This window comes from Nannobrachium achirus (genome assembly GCF_963921795.1).
Source record: "Nannobrachium achirus genome assembly, chromosome: 12".
Taxonomy (NCBI): Eukaryota; Metazoa; Chordata; class Actinopteri; order Myctophiformes; family Myctophidae; genus Nannobrachium; species Nannobrachium achirus.
The window spans coordinates 48,232,047-48,248,414 of record NC_137832.1 but is presented as its reverse complement, the minus strand read 5'-3'; the positions used below and the strand labels follow the sequence as shown (position 1 = coordinate 48,248,414).

Genomic DNA, 16,368 nt, shown 5'->3' with positions numbered 1-16,368 from the left:
TCATGTGGTAGCAACTTTTATTAAGGGTGAATTGAGGATGCACCTGCATTGTGTCCATATTATAAAACGTGAAACCCCTTAAAATAAATAAATCCTTAAATGATAAGTTGCAACTTGAGTCTAAACATTGAGTTTCACTTCAGGCCTGGCTGCCTTCTCCAACAGAACATTAGCAGATGAATACGCAAGCAATGAGATGAGATGTAGACCTTCACTCACCTCACCTGGATGGTATGGAGATCTTGTTCTCTATGAAGTTATGCGCTGCATAATAATGCAGCGGCACTGAATGAAAACTGTCCTTCGCCAGAGAGAAACACTTCTGTTAAATGAAACCGAAAGAAAGGGTGATTGTGTCAGCCATAGAATAGTAGGCCTAACTACCTGCACAGATCTCCCTGTGACTGTAAGGTGTGTGACTCTCAGGTGTGGAGAACTTCCCCAGTCCTCAAGGTGGAGCCTGTGACTCTGATCACATCAGGCAGGTAAAGGATGCAGCCCTTAATATTATAACTCTATGATGCAGCCCAGCAGTGATTGGCTAGTTGGTTGCCTATCCTTGGACAGCAGTGCTATGTCAATGAAACAACTCTCTATGTAAGTTGTCCTCATCTGGGGACCCCAAATGCTCCCTGACAGGGGTTGCAGGCATATCCAGGTGGTCCCAAATTGTATATTTGTCTGTCATTTGATTTAATGTCTCAATGAATTTGCTACAAAGGACCCCAATGTAAACAAGCTTTCTTGGGTTTAAAATCCTACTAATAGATCTTAGACATGACTAACGAATTGTCATGTATTTTCCTGTATGCGAACTGATAAAGTATTCAATCAAAAGTCCCCATGTATGAAGCTAAAATGTAGCTGCATACAATTAACTTTATTTTAAAGTTAACTATTGTTACAGGTAGCTACAGATAAATACAAGAGTTTTACTGCACTTCACAGTTCACTACACATCAGAGTTCTTAGTTGTAAATTAAAAAGTTGGTAAAAGAACAGTTTAAGAAACACTGACTGTTCTATGTGAAGCCAAATGTTTGAGTTTACTCGCTCCAGTTTAATCTAAATTTAATCTAATCTGTGCGAACAAAAATAAATTAAGAGGTTGCTCGGCAACCAGCCAGCCAATGACGATCGGACTGTCCCTCCGAGCTATGCGATTATGCACCGTGTCCGTGTGGTACCTGCACGTCCCGCTGGTGAGCCAAAAAACGGTGCGCAGACAGAGGCTGCTGCTGACGCTGCTGGTAAAAAGAACTGATCTACAAGCTAACAAGGCGTCGCCGCGCGAAGCGTTGTTAGCTTGTAGATCAGTTCTTTTTTCACCAGCCACGCCGCCGGGAGAGAGAAACAACTCGTGTGGGCGTGTTGTGATTCTCTTTTTCAGGAAGTAAATGAGTCTTTCTGAGTGAAGTCTGAACTGTCTTGGAATTATGGCTGTGTTTAGGCGGTGATCGATAGATTTTAAGGCCGAAATGAGTGCTCAGATGACGGACTCGGTGGACCGCTCCGCTCCGCTCAGCCTCCTGAAGGAGCCCGTCCTGCGGAGGCTCTGTGAGATCCTGGACCAAACCACCGGTGGCACCAACAAAGGATGGCGTAAACTTGGAGAGATGGTGGGCGGTGATAGACGCTTTCGAGTCAGGTTAGTAGGTAAACTTTTACTTTATTTTCTGTTGAACTAAATATACAGATCCCTCTAAAAAAACGATAAAAACAAATATTGTGTTTAAAAAAAAGTAAAAGCAGCTGATGCCATAGGATAGCACCCCAAATGATCAGGAAACTTCACACTGATGGACTCTGACTTCAGTTCAGAAGTTGACATTTCTGTATTATAAATCCTTGTTTTTAGTGGTCTCGTGTAATATTGTAATATTTTGACTTATGGCTTTTGATTTTCATGAGCTGTAGGCCTATGCCATAAAAAATATGAATATATGAAAGTGTCATGAACTTTTACACATTATATATTTTTTAGAGGGATCTGGATATCTGAACTTAATATAATTCATATATATTTCATATATATACTTTATTTTTTATTATGTGTCTATTTATTTTTCTAGCACAGCATGACTTTAAGTTACAGTCAAAGATTTTTGGGGCTTGTAAGTTCAGTTGCAAGGGGTCTGACCAGAGAACGAGAAGACCCCCAGGGATCTTTGAGGGGACTCTAGTCGGTCCCCAGCAAGATGAAGAAGTAAAGCATAATTTGACTAGTAGCCTATAATAGTCAAATTAATCCACTGGCCAAAATCTATAGCCTAATAATGAGATATTGTATAATAAAGAGGTTTGTTTCAATCTTCACTGTTCACTGAAGATGTTCTCTAATCCAGCTGGTTTCCCAAAGTGGGTGCCGTGGCACCTTAGGGTGCTGTGATGCCAGTCCAGGGGTGTCGCAGAATAATTTGTTAACATTTGGAATTCATCAATATCACTTCATCAATATCACTTCACTATGTTTGGTAAAACAGACGTGATTTGCACTGTACTTGATGAGTTCTTTTTCCATCTACGGCCAACTCTCTTCACCAAAAATAGCAGATCTACAAGTTCACAATGCAGCTTGTAGATCTGCTATTTTTGGCAAACCTTCCCCCCAGTATAGGGATGCAGGGGTTCAAGTGGTTAAACATAATGTTATTTTCAATCAGTTTTGATGAAAACGGATATTAATCTAGCCTACTGTATCTCAGGTGTAAGTTGTGCATATTTATGTTGCGTAATAGGATGTAAGATTCTAAATATTAACAGTGTAATTCAGGGGTGCTGTGCCGTGGATGAATACGTTATTTACAGGCCAGGGTGCCCTGGGTCAAAAAAGTTTGAAAAGCCCCGCTTGACTCTCTAACGTTGTCGACTCTCTCCTTGTAGTTCAGAGGACATGGAGATGTGTTCCCTGAAGGTGTTGGACATCGAGGGCAGTCCCAGCCACGCGCTGCTCAGACTGCTGGCAGAGCGAGGCTGTACCATGGGTCACCTGCTGGACTACATGCAGACCATCGGCAACGCAGAGGCAATCCAGTGCCTCAAGCCACCAGGTGAATTGAGATGAGATGAGATATACTTTATTAATCCCTGAAGGGAAAATAAGGCGTTACAGCAGCATAGTGTGACAATACATTGATAAACTACTGGACAGCCTATACTTTCTCACACTTTTTTTTTTTTTTGAGTGGTGCTGGCTGCTCCAATAGCTTCCCCCGTGGTCAGAAGACTCACCTCTTCAGATTTCACCGTAGCCCATGGCACTTTATACCGTAGCACTTGCCTATCCTCAAATGACCATACATGTCGATAGTATTTTTACAGTTTTTGATTTTATAAAGGTTTTATACTGATTAGGTGCTTGGTCTACTTAAAATTCTAAATTTCTTAGATTAATATATCCATGCATTTGATGTAATAATATTGATGTATTGATTTATTATTTACCTTGCTTATTGTAAGTCGGTCTGGATTAAGAGTGTCTGATAAATGCCTAAATTGTAATATGTGACTTTGTGTGTATGTCCATTTAGGCCTGTCACAATTATTACACAATCGTCTAATCTAATTATTTGACATAATCACAATTATTTTGTCATAATCATTATATTAGTTTCCATGTTGAAAAATTTTCATGTTTTCAAAAATTGTGAAAATAGCAGATCTACAAGCTCACAACGTGTCACGACGTGTTGTGAGCTTGAGTATTTCTATATTGCAGTATTGATACTTTTACTTAATTAAAAAAAAAGAGTAATTTTTTAGTTTTTTCCACTACTGCTTAACAGTACAATGAATATTTTGAATGAATATTTTATTTCTGTGTCAGGACAATATTTGACCCATCCCATATGGGATTATCAGACACATCAAATACATACTATACTGCACATGTAAACAAAACACACAGGTGGTGCAGTGAGAGTCAAGGCTTAACAACACTGTGAACACGCAGGTCTTCAGATCCTCGTTCAGCCCCAGTCTGTGTCTGTCATCTCTGGCCACAAGCTTCGCCTCAGCTGCTACGCTGTTGGAAAGACTGCCACACAATACCAGTGGTTCAAGACTAAAGAGGAGGTAAGCTAAACGTTCATGTCCTCAGTGTCAACTCACTCGATGCCCACGATGAGCTTGTTCAAATAATATAAGGCAAACATTTTGAAAATAGACAAACTACAAGCATTGCGAGGCGTTGCGTGAGCTTGTAGATCTGCTATTTTCACAATATTTACCTGTGGAACTAATCGTAATCTCAAGTGCCTCAAGTGCTTGTCAGGGTGGTGGGTCCCCAATTAAAATATTATCTTTTGGAGAGTCACAGCCTGAAAAGGTTGAGAACCACTGCTGTGGAAGATGATCTCAAGTTTGGATGTTCATGTTGGGCAGTTTTCACACGTTTCTGTTCGGTTGCAATGTAAAACGTGACAACCGCTGTCTACTCTGCCATTTAATAATGATGTCATTGCAATGTCACCTTCCACAGGTACCCAACAGCTCCCTCCCAGACCTGATGATAAGCCCTGTGCGTCTGCAGGACGCTGGCTATTACATCTGCAGGGTCAACTGTGGAGATGCCTTTGAGTTCAGCCAGTGGGCTCAGGTGGACGTCCTGGACACTGCCACATGTCATGGTGAGCTACAACGCTCACACGGGGCTCCTTTATACTCTGTTGTGCAACCGGTGTCCTTCGCCTAAGCACTTTCAACTTGACGTCTCAATTTTGGGAATGCCATTTTAGGCAGAAATGTTCAAAGATGCTCCTACATCTGGCATTGCCTGCGTATATTGTGGCAACCTAGGGGAGAAGAGGCAAGATTCACAATAAAATAGAGGCTCAGAGTCATGTTTGCACATACTTTAAATTACTTTATGCAAAAAACGGGAGGGAAAAGTGCAATGGGGAAAAACGTCAACTCTTGTCCAGGACTTTGGCCTTTAAACGTATAACACACTCACAGGTGGGGGAGGGGCGTTCTGCTGTCTTGTGGGCAGAGCAGAGAGAGGGAAATGACTACTTTGTTCAGGTAGTAGGGAAGTTCTGTGGTGTTGGGAGTTCAGTCAGCCTAGGGCCGAATCCACATAGCGGCAATCATAACTGCTGTGTCATTCAGCACCACTTGGCACCGCAACACCACAGCTACAGAGCAGCGCTCTGTGGATGCGTCTGTAACAGAAGTGATTCAGGGGGTCTTCTTCCTCCCTGCCATCCAGGTCAGAGCTACCATTCCCTGGAAGGCAGACTGAGGGTGGTGGTCCAACCCCAGGCCCAGCGCCTGCTGCTGGGGGAAACCTTACAGCTGGAGTGTGGAGCCGTGGGGAAGCCCATCCCTCGCTACCAGTGGCACCGGAACGGAGTCCCCCTCCCCAACGCCTCCAAGAGGAAACTCACGGTGAGGGGAGGACCACTACACCGCCATCAATACATTGTCATTGTTTATTCACAGCTTCAGACGTATATCGTACATAAGACCTTAGAACATGTTTCTAAACTGTCTAATCAATAAAACTAATCAATTCCTATAACTAATACCACTTATACAATCGTAAAACAAACTAAAAACGAAACGGAAATCAAACAAAAAAAATCTGTAAAAACGAATAATAAAGTCATACTGACAATAGCGGGCCTAACAAGCTTGTAGGTCTGCGATTACTCACCTCATGGAGACTTCTTGGATATTGTTTTGTTTTTGTCACATTCTCAAGTCAACAATTTCGTGACCAGCAGTGGTTCCCCATGGAGACATGAAGAGCCAGCTTTGTTCCCTACGGAGACACAAAGAGTCTCCTCAAATTATTGGCTTAGGAATGCGACAAAAACGAATACATAAAAATACAAAATAAAAACTGAGCTATAATGACTAAAACTAAATATATTGACAATTTTGTTGACAAATAAAAACTAGGTCTGTGATAAGCTCACAACATGTTGAGTTGCAACCAAGTGTAAAATCAGTCATGTTGAGTTGCAACCAAGTGTAAAATCAGTCATTACGACGCCATCAAGGCCCGCCAAAATATATTTGTGTCGACTAAATCTGCTGTATATTTAGTCAACTAAAACGAATACATTTCATATAACTGAAATATGACTAAAACTAAATACTGGTAAGAAATTCTGCCATAATCAACACTGCCACAGATCCCGTTGGTGATGCTGGATCACCAGGGCAGGTACCGCTGTGAGATCAGCAGCAACACTGAGAGGATGTGGAGCAGTGAAGTGGACGTTATGATAGGTACGTATGTTATGTTATGTTGTGTTGTGCACTGTAGAATATTGTGTGTTAATACCGTAGGCATTGTTTTTTCTCGCTAGAAAATATAGTGTTGTACAGTGAAAATGTACAAGCTTATGATGGGTCACATCGCAACGCTCTGCGATCTTGAAGATCTGATTAGATCTGACTTGAACATTTTCATCTCTCTGTAATGACCAAAAGATAGGGAGACGAATGGAAACCTGTTTGGTTCAGAACTCATACCATGAGAAGTCAGCAGTCTTGGTCTGAATCTCGGGTAGAACCTTAAACCTGAAATCCTGAGTGCAGTTTAACACTCAGGATTATTCTATGTTACAACATCATCTTGTGCCAACCACATTTCCATCATTTCCAGTCCCAATAAAAAGCGATATCACTGTGTTGGCTTAGCAAACAAAACAAACAAAACAAAATGGTTAATTTACTTTCTTCCTGACCATAAGGACCAAGGATATCCGTCCAGGTTTCAGGGGCAATGGAGTGCTCTGAAGGTAGAGTGGAAAGAGCCTGGCACTTGGCTCAGACATTGAGGCAATGCTGCATGAAAAGGTTAAAGGGGTGTACATGATATAGCTTTATTAAACTTAGTCTTAAATGGCTCTATATTTTTAAATCAATCATCGCTATATCGTGTTTTATTCAGTAACAGGTGTCTCCCAGCCTCTCCAGCTCTCAAGTCTAGTAAACAGAAAATACATGTAAAAGTCAGGATACCAGTTTTACAACCAGGAGACAGAACCCATAGGATAGAAATAATAAACAAGTGAAATTGCAAGTGGTGAAATGAAACACCGAAATCGGTACACAAAACGGGAACTCAATCGAGCTCTCTTACACATTTAAATCATAACCTGAAAACGAATCTTCCATTTTCTAAAGAGAATGAGGAGACCCTGTTAGTTACTGAACAAACATTCTATAGCAATGATTACTAATATTACTCTTCCTATTATTATTATTCTTTTTGACAAAAATAACATATCACTTACACTCCCTAACAACTGTAATCACTTGGAATGTGTCCTGAACTCGACACACTAAAGTGTTAACTTTGTATCTGCATGTGGGTCACGGTCCTTCATAATACTAACTAGCACATTGTTCAGATGGTGGGATCTCTTTGTTTTGCATGAGTGATTTGTTTTCTCTGGGTTTTGAATAATGAAAATAAACAGGCCTTTTGAGTTTTCATTTGTTGCTCTAACTACCTACTCACTTAAGCACTAAGCAGCACTCGTCCATAGATTCGGATTTCTTCAGTTCTCTAACTGAGAAAGTAGTAGTAGTAGTAGTACTTAGCAAAAATGCTCAATCAATAGATATGTAACTTATACTTCTGTTTCTGTTTCCCTAGATGACATGTATGCCTTTGGATCAAGTAAGTAGCAGTTTTAATCATTGAAGGTTTTGTTTAAACACTTAAACCCCATATGGCTGACCGGAGTTCCTCAGTATTATCAGAAGTATTTTCTGTTTTCTGTTTGTATTGTATTATCATATACTATTTTCTTTCCAAAGATCAAGGCCTGTTGTGCTATCATATGTTTTTATTTGTGTTATTGCATTCTTTCAGTAGGTGCCAGTGACTTCTTCATAAATAACACACCTGAACAGCTTTATGGTGAGTTATTTGTGCTGGATTTGTTTGTCAGCCTGGGAGTGAATACTGTCCTAGGCTGACCCCTACAGGTTGTTTTGGGGATGGTGTAGCTGTAGTAGACAATCCCATGACTTTATACTGTGGCTCAAACCTTAATATTACCAGTTTCAACCTGCCTCCCATAAAAATTCAAACATTCTCAAAATTAGTGAAAATAACAGATCTTTAAGCTCACAATGTGTTGTGATGCAACGCATTATGAGCTTATACAGTAGATCAGCCAATCAAGCTACCCCTAAACATCTGCTGGTTAACAGTCATTTGTCTCACACTGAACTCATAAAAGCTCCCCCCAAAGTGCTCCCCTGAGGCTAGCACAGAAACGTTATTTACCCACAGGGATCAACACAAATACCCATACTTTCCCCTGTCTTTCCTTCCCATGTCCTCCTGTGTTAGCGGCTGACAAAGTGGCCCTGCTGATAGGCAACCTGTCCTACCAGAACCACCCCCAACTCAAAGCTCCCATGGTGGACGTGTACGATCTCACCAACCTGCTGCGGCAGCTCAACTTCAAGGTGGTGTCGCTGCTGGACCTCACCGAGTCCGAGATGAGGAACGCCGTGGACGAGTTCCTGCTGCTGCTCCACAAGGGAGTGTATGGTATGGAACCCGTAGTCTATGGCAGACTAAATGTAATGCCTCAACTCCTACATTCCAAGTGCTTGGGGGGGTCCCAGTTCTAATATGATTATTTTTAGGAGGTCACAGCCTGAAATTGAACACATATCAACGTACATATTATTATTTAATAATAACCCTAACCCTATATTATAATGTTTAGACTGATGATCTCTGATGAGGGTTCATCATCTCTGATGAGGGTTCTTGGTTTACCTATGATCCTAGAATACCGAGGCACTACATCAGGGGTGGTCAAAAGGTAGATTGTGATCTACTAGTAGGCATGACATGCCCCTAAAAATATATATAATTAAAATATAAAGAAATATTTATAAACAAAACTCACAAAACCTCTCATTTTAGCATCTGCCACTTGAATTGAGGTGACTTGATTGATTGACATTAAGAAGGGCCTGTCAGCTCCCTTCTCTGCCTCTAAAGTAGGCAAACCCCCACAATGCAATGCTTTGTTTTCAAGAGTCAGTAGCATTACAAAGAAAAACCTATCACTTCCATACAGAATGAGACTTTCCCCCTCACTATTTCCCTTCTCAAGTGCGTTTGTCTTATAAGTATTGCAAAGCCCCCTCAGCTCTTGATATAAGAGTGTTTGCTGAATGCCTTAAGTGTAAATTGTATTCCTAGGGTTGCTGTACTATGCCAGCCACGGGTATGAGTGTTTGCTGAATGCCTAAAGTGTAAATTGTATTCCTAGGGTTGCTGTACTATGCCGGCCACGGGTATGAGAACTATGGCAACAGCTTCATGGTGCCAGTGGACGCACCTAACCCATACCGCTCTGCCAACTGCCTGTGTGTCCAGAGCATCCTCAAGCTCATGCAGGAGAAGGAGACGGGCCTCAATGTCTTCCTCCTGGACATGTGCAGGAAGAGGTGAGTGGGAAAACAACCCAGAACAGGTCCATAAATTGTTGGACCCCCCAAGGACCACTGGTGGTCCCTGGACCACTGATTGAAAACCACTGACATAGAAGACATTTTCATTGATTTGATCTTATCTTGATGTTTAATGTTTTTTATTTAAATGTATTTAATTCCAGGAATATTCACGATGAAACCACTCCGAACATTGTACTGAGGGTCACGGCTAACATTGTCTTCGGATACGCTACGTAAGTTTATTGATAAATTACCAAATTATATTTTAACCACTTAAGACCTATATACTTAATCACATAACAAATGTGCGAAGATCGAAGATCAGCAAAAATTTGAAGAATCTTTTGAAAGTGTGATTGTAAGTAAAGCATACGAGAAGCGTTGTTTTGTCGTGTGTATAAATCTCTCTATTGCTACTCAGTTGTCAAGAGGCGTGTATAATTCTCTCTATTGCTACTCAGTTGCCAAGACGCTGAAGCTTTTGAGCTGAGCTCCAGTGGGTTTACCAACGGCGTCTTTGTCAAGTTTCTGAAGAAGCGTCTGCTGGACGATGAGAAGATTACAGTGATGCTGGACAGAGTAGCTGAGGGTAAGATTACACTAGAGATTACATTATCTAACACCAGTAACACTGAACCCCTATTTGCTCCTGGTGTGCAGGTTGGTGCCTTGCATTTGCCTGGCGGTGCCAGCCTCTATCACACACTTTGTTTTACCGCCAGGGGGTGGTGTTGTGTGGTCTGGTTTATTAACCAGGCAAGCCTTGCATGGTTTCCTCTTCCATCGGTGTATGAATGTGTTTGTGAATGGGTGAATGTAATGCACAATCCATGTAAAGTGCCTTTGATAAAGGTGCTGTATAAATGCACTATTTACCATTTACTGATTTAGAAGGCATTTGTAGGATCGGGCCTCAAGGTCTTGATGGTTTCCGAAAACAGTGTGCAGGAGTTCTTTAGTAATGTGCGAAGACATGAATGACGTTAACCATCTGTTGAGTCCTGCAGACATGGGCCAGTTTGATGCCACCAAGGGGAAGCAGGCCCTGGAGATCCGCAGCAGCCTATCAGAGAGGAGAGCTCTGACCGATCCCGTTCTGCCCGGCGACAGCGCTGACATGACCCTGCTGCACAGCCGCCAGTGGGCTAAAGTCCACGGTGAGATGCATGCACGCTAAGTAGGGCTATCACGATTATTGACATTTTACATGACGATTAATTGTCACTCAATTAATTGCAATTAATGATTTAGTTGTGTTTTTGTAGTTGACAATAACATTTTTGGCTTGTCGGCTTTGAAGTTGCACATGGCAAATATGACACATAACCTAAATATACAAATGACTGACATATTTGACAACTTTATACTTAAAAAATAACATTGATAGTTGAAATAGGTGATCAAGCTCACAACGCGTCGCATCGTGTTGTTTCAACATGGAAACGATTATGACTATTATGACAAAATAATTGCGATTATGTCAAATAATTGCGATTATGTCAAATAATTGCGATTAGACGATTATGTAATAATTGTGACAGGCCTAGTGCTAACTGGTTATCTATCTGTGTGTATGTTATTACTCCATAAAACATGAAACGAACATGCCATGGAGTTTACTCACATTATAGTGTCTATAATCGACGAGTGGTATATACAGTAGATATTCTAAAAACTTTTGCTTCTTTCTGTGAGGTTTGTGAACCAACTGTTCTGACTCCAGTCAGAGGAATTGTGGAGTGGAGTGGAGTTTTATTTTTGTATTTTTTTAAACCCAGGTCTTGTTGTTTGTCTGTGTTTGTCCCAGAGCTACCTGAGACCATGCGCCTGGACTTTGACTGTGGAGCTCAGATCAAGTTGGGTTTCGCAGCAGAGTTCTCCAACGTGCTGGTGATCTACACTTACATTGTCAAGAAGCCGGACGACATGTCCTTCTGCCAGGCTCACGTCACCGACTTCCCCCCGGTCAGAAAACTGTCAGGATTTCGAGGATATTTGTAGGTCTCAATGGGTTAGAGCTAACAACCACCCTTCCTTTCTCTAGGACCTTGATGTGGATCCTAAAGAGATGAACAGAGAGACTCCAGAGGAGACGGGCATCTACCTGCTGTCCAGCAACCTGCCCCAGCACTGCCTGTACACCAGACTGAGCTCCCTACAGAAGCTCCGGGTACAAAAACATGCTCATTATCACCTATTGATTGATTGATTGATTGATTGAAATATTTATTAGAAGTTTGCATAGGAAAATGTACAGTTGCATGACAGTACAGTTCACTGGTACACAGTCAACTAAAAGGATAAGCTCAGAAAAGCTGCAGCTTATTTACATTGAGATCCTTTTTTTTAACTCATATACCATTGAATGGCCCTGTCAGATATAACAAAGTACTATGCAGAAGTTATCATCAGAAAAAAATACAATGCAAAATAAATGGCATTTACAATAGAAGGGTCAGGGGGAGGGTAAGGTTAGGCTAGGTTTACTGTTACCAGTGTTGAGTGGCAGCCACTTGTAAGTGTTTTTTCAGAGCGGTTTTAAAGGAAGTTAGTGTAACCCCCAGCAAATGATATAATCGTGATGTTGATTTTGAAGTCATATTGCCCAAGCCCTAGGCTCCTGGCTTATGGTTCCAGAGGCTTACAGTACTTGCAGTACTTACTTAATGTGTGATACATGATGTCCTTCCTCTTTGCAGGAGGATCTGGTCTTCACCGTGTGCCTACAGGGCACCTTCGCCGCGCTGGGAGACGAGACGGTCCACTGGAGCAGGAGTGTGGACATCGGCAAGCCGCTGGTGGCCAGGCTGGACCTGCACCGGGCCATGCGCCGCAGCAGCTGCCTGCAGACCTGCCCCATGCCCCACAGCCCATCACACAGCCCCTGCCACAGCCCCGGGTAGGCCTGGCACAGGCATTACATACTCACCTAGTTGCAATTATTTGAGATAATCTCAGTTGTTTTGTATAATCGTCAAAAAAGGTTGAAAAAGGTTCATACGTTTTCCAAATCAGATCAACAAGCTTACAACGCGCCACGAATTGCTTGTAGATCATCTATTTCCACTATTTTAAGGAATACAATTAAATATGTCAGTGTGTATATATTTACGTTATTTGTCATAATCTGCCCTGTGCTATTTACGTATAACAAAATATACATTTTTTTATTCTCAATTATGTTTTTTATCTCCAATGTTCCAACGCCAAAAACACAAATTAAATTGTTTAATCACAATTATTTGCTCTGACAATTAATCGTCAACTTAAATTTCTAATCGTGACAGCCACAGCCCCGCACCCGAGCGCCACCTCCATCACCACCTCCATCATCCACAGCAGCAGCTAGCCCATGGCCGCTTGTCCCCCCAATATCCCAGTCCCTACCTGGAGGTCTACGAGCCTCTGCAGGGGGCTCTGGGGGTTGGGGGTGGCAGCAGCAGCAGGGTTTGCTGCCATCACGACAACCTCAGCGCCAGTCGGGCCTCCTCCGGTGAGGCGGTCCCGGTGGGCTCCCCGGGCGGGCCCAGCATCCCCATCGAGACCACGGAGGACATGAACGAGCTGCAGGCCGTGTTCATCAGCAGTCTGCAGCTCCAGCACCAGTGAGAGGGAGAGGGGAAGGCCGGGACCCATGCACGTATGTGCACACATAGACATCAAAGGGGGCTTGAGGCCCTGCCCTTTTACCCGCCTGTAAAAAGCACCCTCTCCAGACCATGAATGCAGTTTTTACTGTGGTGAAAGAAATGCAAAAGCCCCCTTTCCGGGCCATACCTGAAGGCAGCATTCAAGAGAATTGCCTTTTTCAAACTGAGAGTTGGACGAACGCAACGCCTGAGTAATGTGTGTAATGCGGAACAGTGCTAACGCACCCCCCAGTTTCTTGCCAATATGGCTGCTGTGCATAGAGCCTATTAACACAGAGGATTTTTCTGTGTAAAAACAGTGAGAGGAGAGGAACGCTGTCACTAAGTGCAGAGGACACTTGTCTTGTCTTGTGTGTATACGCTGTAAAGTCCCTTTTAACTCATAAAGAGTACATAAATGTAACACTCTCCGAGTTACAAATGGATGCATTTGGTTCAAATTCACGACTGGTTCTCAAACATTTTCATGTCAAGGACCCCCGCGGACCCCCATTTGGAAAGATTTCGTGCCAGGAACCCCCATAAGAGAAGACTTGATCATTTTACTCTTGACAAGTCTTGAGAGTATACAAATGTTACATTTGTAACACTCTGACTGAGTTACAAATTGATAAATGAACTGAGGATTTGACTGTGTTGGAAATAAGTTCTACAGGGTGGGATTTTATTTTATTTTTTTGATAAAAGATAATTTCCCATATATATTTTTAAGATGTATATTGTTCAGAGTATATGAGAGAGAGAGAGAGATTGATTGATTACTGTATAGATATATAGATTCTACTTGGTGACCAAGAAATGTTTGCTTGTGCAACAATACATTAACAGAAGCAAAACATACTTTAGAATTAAATTGTTATTATTTCCACAAGTGGGCGATGTTGCAAGCTGTAATAAAGTCTTACAGTTACTGGTAGAGTATGAAAAACTGAGATGATTAAACAAGCTGGCAGTTACAAAATCCAGTTGCATTCAGTACTTTTACAAAGGTTTGATCGAACCCTCTTCTTAACATTTCACCGTGTCAACACTTTGATACTAGTTAATTCTGTGTTGTCTATAAATTGGATGATACTGTTATTATTACTAGACCCCCTTCTATTTTAGCTATACACTACATATCTTTGCAGAAAATATCTATAAGCTCACATCAGGTTGCGACAACTTGCGAGCTTTCAGATCCAAATTATTTTAGACTAATGTTTGCCCCCAGAATAGAGATGCTAGTGTTCATGTGGTTAAACATTGAAGAAAAACAGCAATCGCTTTAGGCTTCTAATGGCCCTGGCCTTTATCCTTTCTCTGAGCACTTCCCCTGCCTTGGTCCATGATTATGATGATAATTTGTTTTTATTTATGAATCACTTTTTGAAACGGGGTTGCAAAGTGCTTTTCAATAGCATAATAAAATACAGCCATAACAACATTACAATAACAGTAGAGTAAAAATCTGATTAAATATCAATAGAAACAAATGGCAAATTAACATAACTTTAAACGACTTAAAACAAACATGAACAGGTACCCATGGAAATGAGAGTGGATAAAAAAAGGAAGAAAAACTGTGAAAAGGCTAAACTAGGTTATCAAATGCTGTTTAAAACAGTGGTCCTCAACCAGTGGTCTGGGGATCACCAGTGGTCCCCAGCTAAATGATGGAGACCAAATGGACTCTTATAGATCTTTAACTCTTGAGAACATAAAATGAAGCCAAATGCCGCTCTCAAGAGTTACATTATTTTTCAAGTCTACACAATTGCAGAATGTAGAAGAATTGTTATTTTGCCTGTTATGTCTCCCATTGTTGATTAATGTTAACTCATCAATACAGTGTGGACAAAATCTTATCCAACGACAACAAAATATTCAAAGTCTTGGGTTAGGGTTAGGATGATGACACTGACTTTGCTATATGGGGCGGCATAGCTCAGGGGTAGAGAAACCGTTATTAGAGCACGAAGGGTTCCCCCTGAGTTAATGTCGAAGGGTCCTTGAGCAAGACTCTGAACCCCTAATTGCTCCCGGTGAGTAGGTTGGTGCCTTGCATGGTTTCCTCTGCCACCGGTGTATGAATGTGTGTGTGAATGGGTGAATGTAATGCACAATCTATGTAAAGCGCCTTGGATAAAAGCGCTATATAAATGCACCATTTACCATTTATAGCCTTAGTTCCTCAGGTAGGGAGTGCCTAGCTGCCCAAGCGGCAAAAGCTTGATCACCACAGCTGATGAGGCGAGCTTGGAGCAAACTGATCTCTCACAACCAACCAGTGGTTCTCAAACTTTTTCATGTCAAGGACCCCCAAATTGACACTTATTAGCCTGCGGAAGATATATGTCATGCAGGGACCCCCATTAGATTTTTACAGCTCTAGCAGTGATTCTCAACCATTTTAATTTCAAGAACCCTCATGCATTAGGCTGAGCCCCATTTAATGGCATTTCTATGTCTGAGACACCAATTTATATTGTAAAATCAATGTTAATTTAACTCTGAGATTACAGACCCAATGAGGGTCCATTTGGTTCCGAACTTATTTAGCGGGGGACCCCTGGAACTCCCTCAAGGACCCCTGGATCACTTTGAGAACCAATGCCCTATACCAGGGGTGCCCACACTTTATTGACTTGAGAGCTACTTTTAGAATGACCAGCTCAACATGGTCTACACACCCCAAAGAAAAAAATTACCTGAGGGGGCTTTGGAATAGCGACACTGCAGCATTACATGGGACAAACTCACTGACTTGAAATGGGAAATAGTGGGGGGGGGGGAGTATTCATCCCATTCTGTATGGAAGTGGTGGGTTTTTGGGTTATTTGTAATGCTAGTGACTCTTGAAAACAAAGCATTGCATTGAGGGGTTTGTGAAGGGAGCTGACAAGCCCTTCTTGATGTCAATCAAGTCACCTTAATTCAAGAGACATCAACAAGAGGGGTTTGGTGGGCTTTTTATTTTTTAGGGGCATGTCAAGTGGTCTACCTGCACAGCCTTTGTGATCTACTGGTAGATCACGATCTACCTTTTGGGCACCCCTGTCCTATACTATCTGAGAATCCAAGCCTGTGCTTAGCCTCATATGTATATGGTACTGTACTCAAACAGTCATTGGCCCCCAAATTGATATGGTTAGGCCCCACAGAACCCATAACAATAGCAGATCTACAAGTAGTAGAACTTTTTTGTAGGGAGTAGGGTTAAAGTGGTTAAACTGATTGTAATTGTAATATAGTAAACCTGATTTTGCTGGGAATGTGGGAAACCACCCTGGAA

The 16,368-nt window shown here is 41.9% G+C and overlaps 1 protein-coding gene across 2 annotated transcripts; it reads left to right on the top strand.

Annotated features, from left to right (window-relative positions):
* Positions 1 to 1,474: 1,474 nt before the first annotated feature.
* malt1 (MALT paracaspase 1) lies at positions 1,475 to 13,965 on the top strand. Of its 2 annotated transcripts, XM_080739011.1 has the most exons (18): positions 1,475 to 1,648; positions 2,884 to 3,050; positions 3,953 to 4,074; positions 4,481 to 4,628; positions 5,210 to 5,388; positions 6,141 to 6,237; positions 6,705 to 6,752; positions 7,616 to 7,639; positions 7,835 to 7,882; positions 8,321 to 8,524; positions 9,261 to 9,438; positions 9,606 to 9,677; positions 9,906 to 10,033; positions 10,452 to 10,601; positions 11,252 to 11,409; positions 11,489 to 11,614; positions 12,144 to 12,343; positions 12,732 to 13,965. In XM_080739011.1, exons 1-18 carry the CDS (start codon positions 1,479 to 1,481, stop codon positions 13,051 to 13,053), a joined length of 2,541 nt encoding a protein of 846 aa, XP_080595137.1. In that variant the 5' UTR covers positions 1,475 to 1,478; the 3' UTR covers positions 13,054 to 13,965. The 2 variants fall into 2 exon arrangements, with proteins under 2 accessions (XP_080595137.1, XP_080595138.1); XM_080739012.1 differs by lacking the exon at positions 6,705 to 6,752.
* Positions 13,966 to 16,368: the final 2,403 nt, after the last annotated feature.

Excerpts from the sequence above, each read along its gene's own strand:
- malt1 (XM_080739011.1), top strand. The coding sequence starts at position 1,479 with ATGAGTGCTCAGATGACGGACTCGGTGGACCGCTCCGCTCCGCTCAGC. Across the intron at positions 10,034-10,451 it reads GCTGGACAGAGTAGCTGAGG|ACATGGGCCAGTTTGATGCC; the intron begins GTAAGATTACAC and ends TGAGTCCTGCAG. Across the intron at positions 11,615-12,143 it reads GCTCCCTACAGAAGCTCCGG|GAGGATCTGGTCTTCACCGT; the intron begins GTACAAAAACAT and ends TCCTCTTTGCAG.